Consider the following 16,786-nt stretch of genomic DNA (forward strand, 5'->3'; position numbering starts at 1 on the left):
TAAGTCAGAGAACTCTCCAGTAAGCCTTCCAGGGTGACTAATCAGGCTGTGAGGGTCTGCCTGCTGCTGCCTAGCAACCATCCGTCGTCTCCTACCCGGCATCCGAGACATTAGGTCTCTCATCAGGTGTGTGTGCAGAGCTTACAAAGTCTAAAGTTGACCACACTGCAGAATATATTTGGTACGATTCACTAGAACTAACTTTTGATTAACGATTAAAACGGTAAGATAACTTTCTATGAATATGGCATGCAAAATTCTTACAATCCTTTGAGAAAAAGTGATCATTTTGGTTTGCAGCAAAGTTGAGAGGTAACGTGTCAAGCATGATTCAGTGTCCTGACATATACATATATACATATATACATACATATATATACATATATATACATATATACATATATATACACATATATACAGATATATACATATATATACATATACACATATATACATATATATACAGATATATATATACTATATATATATATGTATATATATATATATATATATATATATATATATATTTATATATACATACATATATACATATATATATACATAGATTTTTTTCTTTTAATTGACTGGCTGCCATTTACAGTAATAAACCTTTAATCCATTCAAACAACAGGGCTGGCGACCAAAAAACTTAATCGGATTGAACTTCCCAATAGAAAAAGGAAATTGTTAGCTATTTGTAACATGGTTTTGTCCATATGAATTTATTCTAGGTTAGGGAGGGGCAAGTGTCAGACATTGTAGCCACAAGAGACGGAGACCACAGCTGCACGCAGCCTGCGTGATGCGTTTTTGTTCTATAATAAGACATAGTCTGCTCGTAGAAAGGCAACCACATATTGGACTCGCGCACGTGAGGTGCAGAGCAGCACCTGATGGGCCAATTAGACACATTCGACAACATCTGATCGCCCTGAGTCCCAGCCACTCAAAAGCTATGATATATTAATGGATGATAGTGGCAGATGAGAGCTTGGTTGTGATCATTTACATATTAGGGTCCTCAGAATCAGTCCGTTTTTTCCTACACTCGAAAAATCCCATGCATTGCATTGCATCACTCTCATGCAGTAATTTTGCATTCCATTAAATGGAAATTTGACTTTGTTTGTTTACAATTAATTGGGTCTTTGTAGTGCCTAATTGAATGCTTGTATACATGAGAGCTGATGATGAATTGTTATTAGGGTCCATAAACGTGTATTTCTGTTCTTATTCATTTTCCTTTTGTTTTTATGAAATTATAAATTATTCATTCATAAAAAAATACAAGATTAATGCTTAATAATAATTATTATAATATAGCATGTATATTTTACATGCTATATTATAATAATTGAAACCTAGAAGTAGAGCATTGAAATTGACCTCAGATTTTTAAACTACACAATCACTATCATATAATTGCCCAGCATTATCTAATAAATTGTACCGCATTGGATGCGTTGAAGTTGAGATGACACCAAAAAAAATCCCAAAAGAAAATACACATGCAAAGATAGACAAGTAATCAACCTTTTCACCAACCCACAGCAGTGTCAAGCACGTTGACCAAGAAACAATAGTCATAACGCCACAGATGCAAACGCATTGGTCTTGTCAGCAAGACCATCAACAATATGGAAAATCATTTTAAAAAGATGTATCAAATGAGTGAATACATTTCTTTTTGGGAGGAAGATGGTTGGTGGAGGGGGTGCAACACCTTACAGTCGTCACATGCACAAAAGACGGACGGCCTGCCATACAGTTGAAACAATGGTAGCAATAAAAAAAAATACCATTTATCAAAGTGAGGGATCCCTCACCTCTCCATTCACAGCCTGGAGGAGAAACAAATGAGGATGTCAATAAACATGATCCGCCACCAATGGTGCTCCGAATCAAAAAGAGACGCAAGCTGAATCTTTGTTCTCCCTCAATTGATCCGACAAACACAAATTAAAACAGTGCCTTAAGACAAATGTCACCTGAAGGCTGTTTAATAACTATTACATAACATTGCAATTTCACCATGTAGTGAAATATTTCTCAGGAGTCCAAAAGTCATCAGTAAAAAAAAAATAACAAACCAGTGATTCGTATTTTAGAATAATAATAGTAATAATGGAACGTGTTTTATCATCGGACAACGATTAAGAGTGTCTATTGGAGTGTTTTTTTTTCCAGGGGCAAAGGAGGAGAGGTGTTACCATAGCAACACATAGAGGGTTCGCCGGCAGCTTGCGCCAGCCTGATGGGAAGACTGACTAAAGAGGGAAAAACAGAGGGACAAACAGCAGGGGAGGCAGACCGGAGGGAAGCGCATAGCTGCGTGCGTGCATGCGTGCAGGACACTAACCATCTGCCGTCTCCATGATGCTGGTGTGGTGGTTGTAGCTACGGGACACGCCTCGAACCGAAGCGACGTGGGACTGCTCTGCGTGGAGGGACGAGCGCTCCGAGAGGCCCGTCACGTCTGGTGGAGCTATGTGGTTATCTGTGATAAAAGGGGTGACAAATGATGTATCAACTAGCCGTCTCTCCCTTCATTCTAAACCTGACATATCTTTAGCTTTTTGCATACCGGGAATTTCACCAGAAGACGATTTATCAATGGTTATGTTTTTGAATGCAAAGACATTCATTCCTTAGAGGAAAGAGTTTAGGTAAAACTATATAATTTTGAGAAATTATGGAAATGTGTGTATCGATGGTAACAAAAGCAGACGTGTGCAACGCTGCTTATCGTTTGGGATTTCAAAGAAATCGAAAGGCTGGAGATAATGGAATGCTCCAAACGTCTGCTGAATTTAGCAAAAGCAAGACAGTAGTCGCCGTGGTTTCTACCCTGCTCAGATGGATTGGACGTACATCGCCATCAATGGCAGCCGGTGAGTCAAAAAGTTAGAAAGGAGTCACGTACCAAGGTGTGTATGTGCCATGAGGTCAGCCAATGCAATAGCTTTAGTGTTGGTGGCTCTTCCTCCCGGGTGGGACGAGGTGGACGAAGCAGACGAGGACGTGGATGAACCCTGGATAACCCGGTTAAACCAGTGTTCGACAGCCGGGTGGCCGTGACTCTGGTTAGGCGCCGAGTTGGTCAGACGTCCCTTTCGCCGCAAGGAGCCCTCGTCTTCCGACGCCGAGGATGTGTCTGTGTTAGTAATACAAGATGTAGGAATGGTAAACACAAATTCACAGCAGTAGCGGTAATCTCTTGGCCTTGAAAAAGTTGCATATCAGAGCTTTAGGCTAATTCTAACAAGCCCATATTGACGTGTGTGCAACCAGAGGTCTCAAAAGGTCTGCTTCACAGTGAATGATCTGTTTGTTATTGCTCTGCTAATCTCTCCTTTATATCAGTCTCTCAGCAACCATGGCAAAGTGAAGCAGAAGAACATAGCGAGGGTCAGGCAAACGGGCGTAAAGTCAAGAGGTGGTATTCATCGCTGATAAAACAGATGAGAAGTTAGCGAGTCGCTTGGATTTAACCAACAAAAACAGCAGGCTGTAATTGCAAACCACTGCTTAATGAGTTATACATTGATGACTCGTCGGACCTGCTAATTACCGCAAAGTGATCAAGTGCAATCACAGCAAATATGATGTACTCACAGTCATTATGTACAGTTGTACACCATTCACCAACAGTGAGGTATATTTGGCTTTCTGCTTAAATTGCTACCAAAAGAGCCGACTAAAACCTACCACGCATTTAAATTTGACCTTCTCTATATTCTCTCAGAGCGTCATGAGCCGGGCAAGGGATTTTTTTTTTGCAAATGAACATTGTGAATTGAAAAATCCCCAACAACAACATATCACAAACTGTAACAGAATGAGGTAAAATGTTGACATTTCGAAACAATGCAAACTATGTTAACCAGTATGCAACATGTGGGAAGGTCTAACTGGGCATGCACTCATGATAACTGAGTCTTTTGTAATCCCAAACAATAGCTACTTTCATCCAACTCAAGTTTTCTTTTTTCTATTCTTATTTAGCAACACAGTCGTGAATTACGGGACTGCTAGCATCCTACACTCTACAGTTTCAGGGAAGGAATTAGAAGGGCAATGCGTGTGCAAAGATAATTTATGTTACAGTCTGTAGATGCTAAAGCCTCACCTGGCGGGGTGCATGTCTCCACAGAGGACTGTACTAGCACGGATCGTCTCTTGGACGGCATGGGCATCTTCCTTTCTTTGTATTTGGCCAAAGCTGCTTGGACGGCTTCTGTGTGCAGATCTAGGCCGCACAACAGAACACGGGGCTTAGGCTCACCTTTAAAATAACTCCAGCAAGAATTTGAAACTCTCACACGAGGCCAAATGCGGTTACCAGAGCGGAAGCGTTCATCCCTGGTGTTGGCTGCCCGAGATTTGGTGTGTTTGGAGTCGGAGAGAATAGCCTGGGAGGAGGCTGGAATCCGGTTGTCGATCTGTAGAGAAGGATCTACGCCTGGAGAAAAAAAAGATGAGGGAATCTTAACAGCAAATTCACTTTTTATTAGTCCCTGCCAGTCATCAGCTTCTCTGGTCTTTCCGAGGCAACAGCTTAACGGGGATCATTGAGCTCCACCCTGTCAGCAACTCTTAGACAGCAGTATAACTCACCTGCTGCAATGCTGAGCAATAGACTTACACAAATTCAGTCAATCTACTAAACGGCACAAGCGACACTTTCGTTTGAGGACATTCCAGGACACTGCGAGACAAACTAGTGAGCGAGGACAAACACTTGGATCCTGGCCCCTACCACAAAGTAAAACAATGACTGTTCTTCAGCTCTGAGATGAAAAACGTTTTTTTCCACGCCAGAACCTCAGACTGTGTTGCTGGGCAGAAGATGCTTAATTTAAATCAATCGGTTGCACGCCCTGCCACAGGAGACACATTTATTGGTAAACATCCAACAAATTGATGTTTAAGCATCTTCTCAGTACATTAAACTAATAAGTACATCTGAGTGTTTGCCTTTTTTTCCACAGCACTGCACTCAGCTTGAAATTAACATTAGCACACTAGCAAAGCCTGCATCATTCGCAGTTTACTTTTTTCCCATTTAACTTTACTTGCTGAAAATAATTCACATATTTTTTTAGCAATTTCTATCATTAAGTTTCCTCACTGTGGCAAATCAAAACCAGCTAGAAGGTATTAGGAAAGATATATCAACAAAGAACTGTTAAAGTGATGCATCTTGACTGCGATGATCTTTCTAGTTCAGGAAAGGTCTTACTTTTTAGATATTTAGATTTTTTCATCAAGAGACAGGACCGCTGCAGCAAAGTGGAGACTATGGAGTATAACATATAGGGGAATCTCAATTTTAAAAACGATACCACATCAAGAAGTAGAATAGAAATCCTCATTCTTGTTCTCCATCGTTATCTTATCTTGTTTTGTTTATTATTTTGACATGGAAAGCCGACCAACAGACACAGTTGAGTAAAGCAGAAAAAAGCTGAGTAGAACCTAAATCCATAAAACATGCCACACATCGACAATAATCTGTATATTTGACATGCAGTTTTTTTAATTAGAATCTTTTTGTATTTCTGTGTTGGTTGTAGTGGATTTTTTTGGCGATCAATGTATTATTAGAAAAGCAATCATAAATACTCTTACCTTGTATCTGTGGGATATACGGTGCCAACAGTTTGCTTCTTTTCTTCTCGTAGCCCTTCTGAGTGATGTCCCCTGTACAGAGATGAAGAACAGACGGGTAGAGAGAGGGACAGAGAGATAGATGAGTCATTAGCTCTGATGAGTTCTGTGTGTGTGTGTGTGCGCGTGTTTTTGGTGTTCAGCATAGGGCCACTTATACATTAAAATTTTCTTACATTAAAATTGGGGTTACGGGTATTGATAAGAGTGGACACAAGCCATAGTTGAGCCAAGCCGGATTAAGAATTCAGGTTCAAGTGCCCAAAATCAATACAAAGCCAATATTTGAGGTAACCTTTGATGCACTTTTAGCATAGTTTACTCCTGACTATTGCACTGACCAGCGCAAGAGAGCATACCGCAACATATCGGAATGCGACATTCGATTTCCAAAATACTCATAGAGGCCGTTTTACTATGTGATGTCGCCGGTCAAGGTCATGCATTATATTGGGTGTTCTAGACGCGACTAAAATGATCATATTCTTTATTATTAATTTTTACTCTGTTATCAACTTATTGCTGCGTAGACTAAATAGAATTAGTTAAACAAACTTTTTTTTTTGTTTTCCATTCACCCGTAAACATAAAAAAAAGGTTTGGCAAGCATTCCCCACATTTTGAAATGTGTATTGCAATATGACTATGCTATACTGGACTGTATTGGAAAATTTACAATTATTTACAGAAGGGATATTCTAAACAGCAGCCAACTTATTAGGTTTTAAATTATTTACCGACTCTATGCAAAGATGCCCAAGAGTGAAAGGTTGAAGGGGGAAAAAATAGTAGCAGGGGTCAAGTGGAAGGGAAAGTTAAACTCAGGTTTATTTAAACCTGTACTCAAATACATAAATGACAGCAAGTCTTGAGTTGTGTCCCTATTCATTGCTGTGCCACTCTAGCATGAAGCGCAACAATGCTGTAGTGTAAAGGCAGGTGTTGTTGTCACACTTCTCCTGAGTCACCCCCTGACAGCTGAATGGCTTCACTGTTTAATGTCCAACAATGCCTAGCCTTCCATAGGCTGTGCCTCCTGACCCAACACTGAGACTTCTGTTGTGACACCTCTCTATCAGTGTGTGTCGGTGCACATTGACGTGTGTCTATGTGCATACCGGGGTGTCAGAGTACATGCACTACAGAATTACGCCTAGACGAGTACACAGTGGGAATGCATTCTCTGTGGCGGCCCCAAATTGGAGCTTCCGTGCCCAAGCGGGTACTCAAGTGAAATCCTGATCTGTGAAATTATGCCCAAGTGGAAGCTAGTGTCCCATGTAAAAAAGGGTGATAACCACAACAAAATGAATGACCTTTTGTTCCCAGGCGGACTAAAAACAGCATAAAAAGTATAGTGGTTAATCTTGTCATTTTGTGTAACCGTTATTTCATTTCTTATATGAGTGGTTTATTTACTAAAATGACAGGACTATTCACTGTCATGGTTTCGAAAGGAATCAAGAAGAACAATTGTTTGTATAAATAAAAAAATACATTCATGCCAGGGGAATAACAGAAGGGAAGTTATTTAAGAATGCAGTTTGGAAATGGAAAAAAATGAAAAGAGGAAAGGGTGGAGCTTAAACGCCTCCGTCAAATGAAAATCTCGAGGGGAACTCAAGCGAATTGAAACAATGCCCCAACACAAGAAAAAAAACCTTTGCTCGACCTTCTGGCTCCCTTGTGATGACTGGAGGCTTTATGATGGAATTGAGCTATGAGAACATTTACTTAACTTAGTTAACCCTGCACGATCAGTTCAGTGGTTTAAAGCCAAGGTGAATTGTAGAAGATTGCTCGGGCTCAAATGGAAACTGTCATATTTTTTACCCTGTGATTCCCGTCAAAAAGAATATTCTCATTTGACCCTCCCGATACCTATAATCGAACCTCTCCAACATCCCGTCCCCTCTTAAGAGCAGCGTGTCCACAGATATTAAGCGTAATAGTCGTCTTCTGACCTCCAGACAGTCTCTCATTAAGCACATTCAAAAGGTCTTTCAAAAAGGAAGAAAAATGGCAGGACCAGGGTTAAGTCATGTCCACATTTTTGGCTGGACAAATGCTGAACTCGGAAGAGACAATGCATTTTATATTCCCGGATACCAAACAGGCAGTTGGGTCTGGCAGCTTTTCTGAAGTTTTTACCGTAAACAATTCCTCTGGCCTGGCATTCAATCCCAATTTCCCCAAGCACTCTGTAAAGAGTGACAGCAAGAGTCGCTTTCCTCTCCCCGCTGCATTGACTTTAATTGACTGATGGCTGCTGAGTAAAAGCGACTTTTTGGGCAAAGCAGTGGGCCTTCACTGTGAATTAGCCAGATGGATCCCCGCAATCTAAACCTCAAACCAGTCATTGAGAATGATCACCACGTCAAACTGTGACCTGGATACCACCCCGACTACCCTTATCTCGTATTATTAAACATCTTTTTAAAAACTTTTTTTTCGGAACACTAACTTTTTTTCAGAGCCACTGATGATAATATAGATGTCAAATCAACTAAAACAAATTGAATCACGGCAATTTCTAATATGGCTACATTTTGTATGATTGACCAAAGAATCGGCCCGGCGGCTTGAGTGGTTAGCACGTCGACCTCACAGCTCTGGGGTCCTGGGTTCAAATCCAGGTCGGTTCACCTGTGTGGAGTTTGCATGTTGTCCCAGGACCTCCGTGGGTTTTCTGCGGGTACTCCAGTTTCCTCCCACATTCCAAAAACATGCATGGTAGGCTGATTGGATGTAAATCAGCTGGGATAGGCTCCAGCACCCCCCGCGACCCTAGTGAGGATGAAGCAATTTAGAAAATGAATGCAATGAATGAATGACCAAAGAATCAATTTTGCATTTTCCAGGTTATTTACGCCCCTATTTTTATTATTATGAAATCATTTATTGCCATTGACCCACAATAGACGCCCGATTCATTTTAACTGGGAGTGGCCAGGTGAATGATCATTTCTCTGCCATGAAGCCTTTCTCCATCTACAGTTTCGGTAACAGGTTAACTCTCAATCTGCTAAAACTGCTGCCAGGGCAGTGTGCCGGTTACCAGCTCTTCTTACATTTTAAAATGAATATTTCATATTCAGGCAGAACAGCGAGCAGAGACAGATGTGTCCAACTGTTATTGCATGACGTCCCCTAACAGAGTAAATATTGATTTTACGCTTCAACGTTCATACAGACCCCTAAAGCAAACATACATCTGACAGATTTGAACACTACAGTTGACCTACTTACCTCCCATGTGTGCATAGTGAGAAAAGTTTCTCATTGTTTGACCATTCTCTCATCTTTGCATGAAATAAACCCATCGGTAATTAGAGTAACTAAATTCCGGAGAGAGGAGAGATTCAAACCAAAAATGCAATCATGTCAAGTTGAGAAAATAAATAACGGCTGCAGATTCATATAGAAACGCACGGGCTAAATGACTCACATGTTAAGGAGGAAGCAGAGGACACATGTTCACCACAGACGGACGCGTAGATGAGGAGGATAGATGGCAAATGCGAAGTCTAAAGAGGCACTCCTGTCAGAAGTCAGACCCCTCAGCATCCTTTGTTTCCATTGCAGGAGACTAACTGAACCCCATCTCTCTCACTCTCCCTTCCCATAGCTCCTCTCCCTTTCATTTGCTCCCTCCCTCTCCAAAACAAAGCTTGCCTAGGCTGTAGGATTAGGGTCTCGAGGCAGACCCCTGCCCCCCAACTTCCCACATACACATCCTGCTTAAATCAAATACTACAAGTTTACCTTGTGACATTTGCAGAATTTTGGATACCATCACTAGAAATAAAGCAAGCAAAATTGTCCAATGACATTGGTTTCAATCTCATTATCCATATATATATATTTTCAGCAGTATCTGAGAAGAATCCCACAATGTTTCCCTTAATGATAACTCAATGTTGCAGGAGCTAGCGTCTTGCAGAAGCCCCAGCTGGTATGCCGCCCCTTTTGTGTGCTTTATGCCAGAAATTACAGCCCTATTCACCCTTTGGCATTAACTTCCTACGAAGAGCTTGATATAATTGGGCTCAATTACCGCAATAGTAAGCAGAATAAATGTGCATGCACTCCTAACAGAAAACGCAGCGGATGGCTTCCTGCTCAATAAAATGTCAAGCCCTAGTCTATCACTAGCCTATGCTAATGCAGCCGTTAAGTCATAATTAGAGGATGGGAGTTGCATGAAAAACCCTCCTTGGGGCCATAAATATTTTTTTAAATGCAATGAAATACCACACGGGCTAAGTGGACATACCTATCACAGCCTGGATCTGTCCCAAAATGAGGACCCCCTTTATGTTGCAGGAATTGCGTTTACACGGAACAGGAATGGAATAATGCAAAACGTAGAAAAATCCCTTTAAATCCATCAGATGTTTTGGGGGGCCAAAAAAAGTGACGACTGAGACATTTGATATAACTAATGTCATTTCTAATGACAAATATAGAGGGAAGACTGCGGGGAAAACGGGTTGATTGACAATGACATCAGCGGAAGGAACCAAAAGGGATGGACTAATAATACATTGACAGAAGCGATATGATCATAAGGCCATGTCCAGTATTATTTATCTATTCTGTCACACACTCGTACTAAGGACTCTTCCAAAATCACCATTTTTCAACACCCACTGGGATCCCTGTTAATTAAGTGCTGCTGATGAATTAGGAGACTTAACGAAGCTTCCATTACCACTTTGCTAATACATAACCTGCTCATCACATTATGTACACACACACACACACACACACAGTCAAAAATTCCCCCCACCCAGGTTTGTGAGGAGAGAGAGAGAGATAGTGTAGAATGAGTCATTAGTGGCAGCGCTGCCCGGGAGGCAACTGCAGCTGTGCACTGATTTACAAAAAAAGGACAAGAGGAGCTGGTGTGTCATAATTAAACTCTAAAAATGCATACGGGTCATTTTCACATAATTCAGCAAATAACGGTAAAGATATGGCCCTGGACTTTCCCTTTATGTGTTACAAAGTTATAAAAATTAATTACTACTGCTTTGTTTGCCACATATTATACTACATTTGGCACCAATTTTAAGAGAAATCTATTTGAGACACAAATACATTGAGAGCCAGTTTATGTTGAATTTGTCCACTCCGTTAGATGTCCAGAATCTAGTGTCACAGTTTATAGGAATGAAAAGTCGGGTTATGATTTATTTGTTTGTCTCTATTTAGAATGTGTTGTTTAGATTTGTTTCAATAGTATTTTCACTCAAGTTGTCTTTGAGAAAAATGCAAAAGAATTGCAACTGCAAACAGTTTTACTGATGTACCTTTCATATCAGTTAGTGTGTCTTTACCGTTATCACATGAGAAATACACCAAAAAATTCACAGTAAATACACCAGGTGGCTGGTGTGGGAGAAGTACCAGGATGTTGTCAGCCATATTGTCAACGCCAGCTAAGCAGAAGCCATGAGAATGAAACTAAAACCAAGGTAAGGACCATACCTGTGAAATGTCGTAACAATTCCATGTCTTTACCGATGTCCTAAAAACTTGGTGAACATAATTACTTTGCTTTTTAATGAACTGGGCATGGTGTATGCATGCAGAACACTATCATTTACTGAGTGCCAAGAAATACCATCTACCAATGTCAAAGGCTGAGGTGGAATGTTGTGTCTTTACCGTTAATAAATTTTGTCTTTACCGTTGTATGTTTAGAAACTGTGCTGTCTGCAAGAAATACATCAAAAAGATCTACAGGGATGGAACTGATGACATAAGGCAATCAAAGGAGCAAGTGTTATACCACGAATGGGAGAAGGGAGTAGAGACCAGAATGACAAATAATGGGCCAATTGATGTTGTTGTCATCCAGAAGAAAGAAAAATCTGTCACCATTGCGAAACTCTGTGATGACCTTGAGAAAGACCTTGTGGCTCTTATGGGGCACCAATATCGTATCATTCACCAGTACAAGGAGCTCAGACTAGTAAAATCCAGGTTAAATTTTAATTAATTATGTTTTCATTAAAGTTCCAGCTAAGATATTTCCAGGCAGTGCTAGTGTTGCTAATTAGAGATAATCAGAATGCTTGAATTGCATTTTGTAAATTATTCATTTTCTGAAAGTGTCTTTACCGTTATTTGCTGAATTATGTGAAAATGACCCATACACCCAATACTGTATGCACCTGACAACAAATGACACCTTCCTATGAATGTTAAATGATTTTGGAAATGCCAGATCATGTCATGTGCAAAAATAACTCAGCAATGCAAGCTTTAACTCAATGAGTATGTTTGCTTGTGCATGTTATGCATCAGAATGGAATAAAGAGTTTAGAGATTGTCTTACATTAAGTGGATCTAGGTCAACATTAGTGTAAACTACAATACTACTACCCAAAAATTTGAATATCAAGTAAAAGCTTCCATATCGATTATCCTCACAAGTGTTGCGGAGGGGGTGCTGAAGCCTATCCCGGCCAACTTTGGGCAGCAGGCGGGGGACACCCTAAATCGGTGGCCAGCCAATCGCAAGGCACAAGGAGACAGATGGCCCTTCATGCTAACACTCATACCTACAGACAAATTGGTGTTTTAAAGCAGCTGACCATGCATGTTTTGGGGATGTGGGAGAAACCAGTAGTACCTGAAAAAAACCCACACGGGCCCAGGGAGAACATACAAACTCCAGACAGGAAGATTGAAACCACCCGGGCGGGATTGAACCCTCGATATCAGATATATGAAGCGGACGGTGCTAACCACTCTACCAACAGGCCGCCAAAGCAATTTGTAGTCCTCCATAAATATAAATTCCTCTTCTTTGAGCTTTCTAACAAATATTCTGATTTCTGTGATCTTTGATGAAAACAGACAAATTATTTGAAATTAATCAAAGCAAGATTTTAGCAAACATCTGCTTTTGCTTTGGAAATAAATTATTCAGTACCAGTGTTTATGGTCCAACTTTTCTCAGCCCAAAGTTATTTTCACAGCTAGTGTATCCCTCGGAGAAATATAAGAGCAAATAAAACCTGATTAAGACACTGTATGAGCCATCTACTGGCAAAAAAAATAAACAAATAAATGATTGTGAGTTGACTATTAAAATATAAGTGTTTATGGCAATGTGGTTTTTTACACTGCTCTCATGATTATCCTTCAGTATTGACAGTCCTCCAAAGTGAGACAGACATCTGTGTGACAGATTTGGACCAGACGGAGAGAGTCACATGTAAACTCAAAACACCACTATAGGTATCTGTTACCAATAAGATCTTATTATCCAATTTTTCACAGTAAGATTTTGACCATTTGAATTTGATGCAGATCAATGCAACTCTCAACTTGAAAGCAACTTTCTGACATTTCATCCTATTGATGAAAAAAATCTACTCAAAAGAGGAAGCTATAGCAACTTCATGGCAAAGCTCCGCACAGTTCCTGGTGTATGAGATACGAGCAACCCGGTGGGCTCTCAATGGTCGGCACATAGAGAATACAGACAGATTTATTGTCTTCTTTTTGTGTGCTCATTACCATATCAATGAGCATGTTTTCCACTGGCCTAACACAGGCTTAGTCATTAAGCACCCTGCACATAAATACACAACACACACTATGTAAGTACCTTGGCCATAGCAGGGGATCTCAGGGTGTGTGGGAGAGTAAGGATTTTTTTTGGTACCAAATGCACAAAAAGCTCAACATCTACACATGGACACCGTGGTGAATCTAATTGAGGGTGCACAAACAGATAGTCACTCATATTCGACCAAGCCAGGAACCCACCGTGAATGTGTTATTGTGAGTAGGAATGGGTGACGTGCCTTTTGTCCCCCATCCAGACTTGGACTTTGGAGGGAAATCCAGGATCAGTGTTGAGTTACACGTGTATGACATGTTTAAACTTGACCTCATTGGCAGCTATTGCAAGTGAAAAAAAGATTAGGCATTCATTTTCCATGATTTTCCCCTAACCCAACCCTTATCCTCAGAATGGGCTGAGGGGGTGCTGGAGCCTATCCCAGCCAGCTGTGGGCAATAGGTGGGGGACACCCGGAATGAGTTGCCAAACAATGGCTGGGCACAAGGAGATGAAAAACCACTCACGGTCACACTCATACCCAGGGATAATTTAGTGTTCAACCAGCCAACCATGCATTTTTAGGGGATGTGGGAGGAAACCGAAGTACCTGGAGAATACCCACGCAGGCACAGAGAGAACATTAAATATCATTTTAGACTAAATAATTCTTATTGATGGCTCAATCAACATCACTCATTCAAATCCAATCCTGGCTAATACTTTAAAAATAGATGTATTAGTAACCAATATATTTACATACAGTATGAACAAATAAAAATACCAATTGTAAAAATAAAAAAGACAAATAATAAATACTTTCTACTTCAGAAAAAAAGATTTGGTGAAACGGCTGGAAAAAACATTGGAAAAGATCTCTGAATATCACACTGCCAATATATAGAGTCCACTGTACCTCCAAATCGCATGTTAATTTTAGTCAATGTAGTTGTAGTGATCCTAGTAGGTACTTGATAAAAGTCAAGACAGGCCAAATACTACCATGTAAAAATGCTCCACTGTTGCACGTTGTAGGAATACACAGGGGAATTTCACGATGGTGTCCATTATTTGCTACTCGACCGTTTCAAATAGAAAATTTGCGGGCGAGAGGCGGATGGTGAGTACATTTTGAGAGTAAAATTGAGCCTGGGAGGCTGAAATGGAATCCCCCATTTACCTTAATAACATGAGAGTGGAGCCAGACACTGTATGACCTCCGTTCAAAGGTGGTCCCAATGCCAAGCTTACATTTGCAAAGACTATACTATACTAAAACGGTGAGCACATCTGCCTCAGTTCATAGGTTTGCGGTTCAACCTCCCTCTGTACAGTTATTATGTTTCTCTTGTCCTCGCATGTTTTTTTTCCACAGTCCATAAACAGGGCGGTTAATTGAAGACTTCATTGTCCTGAAGTGTGAACGCAAACTGCTGTTTTCCCAAAAATGCCCTGAAATAGACGGCCATCATTCAGGTGGCTCTTATTTTGGCTTTAAAGCTGAGCATTCAGCATATTTTAAGGCCTGTTGCTAACAATCATGTTAAGTACAGTCCAGCGCAGAAAGAATCTGGGTAGCACAATCTGAAAATGGAAGCATGTAATGTAATTGTATGGTGAACTCCACTTACAATCCTGACAGAAGGAGATCATCAATTTCAAGTCCTTGCAAAGCTTTTCTTTGCTGACTGTCTTTTGCATAGTTTGCTATTTCTGGCAGATAATTTAACATTTTTTTCCCAAAAGTATGAGATTCCTCTAAAAATAGGACTGAGGAAGACGATACAACATAAAATGAGCATATAGTCATTCTTAGATTATAGACTCTCACATCTTATTTTCTTCAACCCGCCCAAACAAGGCAGCGGATGCATTCCACAATGTATGACCTCAACTATTTCCAAAAAGGCCTTTACTTTTTTCCTGCTCTGTGTCCGATAAGGCACAGAGTACTTCCATACTGGTCTCTATTCCACCTCGAGGGTAGCTGGCCTTGAGATGGAACTTGACTTTTGTATAACGGGGAGACAACAAAGCTTTGAAGTGCGGTAAGATGGGAAAGAAGGATGAAGGGTGAGAACTGGAAACGAGTGCATAAAATTCGCTCGAGGTGAGATATTGATCCAACGATGGAAAACAAAAACAGACAATCCACAAGCCACCTCCCCTTTCTTTTCCTTTCTTAGCAACCCCTTGTCTCCTCTTGTTCTGCCTAGTTACTGGCCCAAAGCAACCTATTGGGAGGCGGTCCCCTGCCGTTTTGCACATGGACAACCTAATGAATGGAAAAAGGTGAGCGGTGTAAAATTATCTGCGTGCCATCAAAGTCCAAAACACACACATAGCTTTCAGGAAATGGCAGCAAGAGTAAGATGTTCATGTAAGAATGCTAGTTTATAACCAAATCGAGATTTTAAATTGAATGATTTCATATAAGTAAAGAAAGAGCTGTACTAAAATTTCCTCTCCAATTGTATTCTTCCTTACAGGTGCAAGTCACTTCTGGCTCCATTGTGTGAGCACAGGAAATGTCCTTTTTGTTTCCCCTTTGTCTTTCCTGTTAAGGTAGGAAGGAATTTGTGTGGATGGAGGGAGGAGGTGAGGCAATACACAACCTTACTAGCAGCTACATGGAAACAATCAATAGGTGCCAGGTTATGGTTTTCTCATTTTCTCATAGTACCATTCAGTTTTTTTTGTTTTAAATACGGGTGCACATGCAATATAGTAGTGGCATGTTACTTTCAAGCTAAAATGAGCCAAATGAGGCGCAAACTGCTAACCACACCGTCAAGGACAAGTTTGACCAGACGGACAGGTTTCTTTTGGATGACGGAAACAAGGGAAGAGGTCGGGAGGTGCCACAGTAGAAAAGATTAATTTTTCCAGGGGACAGCATCAAATTCTTTGCGGGTAAGAGAAAAGTTGACAAAGGTCAGTATTGTGTTTCAAAGATAACTGATGTCAGTGGAGGGCATAAGCCACCAAATCTATTACTTCATGGTCTGAAAAATTGCAGCTGAGTAATGGTCTAAACAGTACCAGTCCACAACCCATATTAAAAACCATTTAATATCAACAGTCCTTCACTGAATGCATGTTGCTTTGTGTGAAGCTGGTCTGAGCCTTGATGGAAATTAATTTTAGTGAATTGAATGTCTAATGGCACAGTAGAGGAGTCACTTAGAAGACACAATCCTATTGGAAAAGCTGCACACACATTGTTTCAGATGGCGTGTTTCAGGTCAGAGAAGATGAGGAAGACCATTACACGTGGATTACTATGGTAAAGACAGCTGAGGTCCTGACATCTTGCCACCTCAGCTGTTCACGAACCTTTAACGGAGTGTGACAATAACGGATAATGAACACACTGAAGCAGGGGCACGACAGGTCAGGTGTCACTGACAGAGGCGTAGGGGAGGGAAAGAAAACATGAGGCAAAGCGAAGCCACTGCAAGCAAATGGAAGGGTAGAGATGAGATTTACAAATGACGAGAAATAAAATCTGAGACAGCTCGCTAGTTGCTGAGC

General features: G+C 40.7%; 1 protein-coding gene across 5 annotated transcripts in view; it reads right to left on the reverse strand.

Moving 5' to 3' along the window:
• The window catches only part of dip2a (disco-interacting protein 2 homolog A), a 53,356-nt gene that overhangs the window by 21,659 nt on the left and 14,911 nt on the right, over positions 1-16,786 (reverse strand). For 3 of the 5 annotated variants that reach the window (XM_077617431.1, XM_077617430.1, XM_077617434.1), the window contains 6 exons: positions 5,632-5,703; positions 4,343-4,462; positions 4,130-4,249; positions 2,924-3,154; positions 2,360-2,497; positions 1,800-1,841 (listed from right to left, as the gene is read on the reverse strand). In XM_077617431.1, the coding sequence (XP_077473557.1) occupies positions 1,800-1,841; positions 2,360-2,497; positions 2,924-3,154; positions 4,130-4,249; positions 4,343-4,462; positions 5,632-5,703 (723 nt within the window). The remainder of the gene's footprint in view (positions 1-1,799; positions 1,842-2,359; positions 2,498-2,923; positions 3,155-4,129; positions 4,250-4,342; positions 4,463-5,631; positions 5,704-16,786) is intronic. The other 2 variants (XM_077617432.1, XM_077617433.1) reach the window with 2 other exon arrangements.

The sequence above is a fragment of the Stigmatopora argus genome, chromosome 13, assembly GCF_051989625.1.
Source record: "Stigmatopora argus isolate UIUO_Sarg chromosome 13, RoL_Sarg_1.0, whole genome shotgun sequence".
NCBI lineage: Eukaryota > Metazoa > Chordata > Actinopteri > Syngnathiformes > Syngnathidae > Stigmatopora > Stigmatopora argus.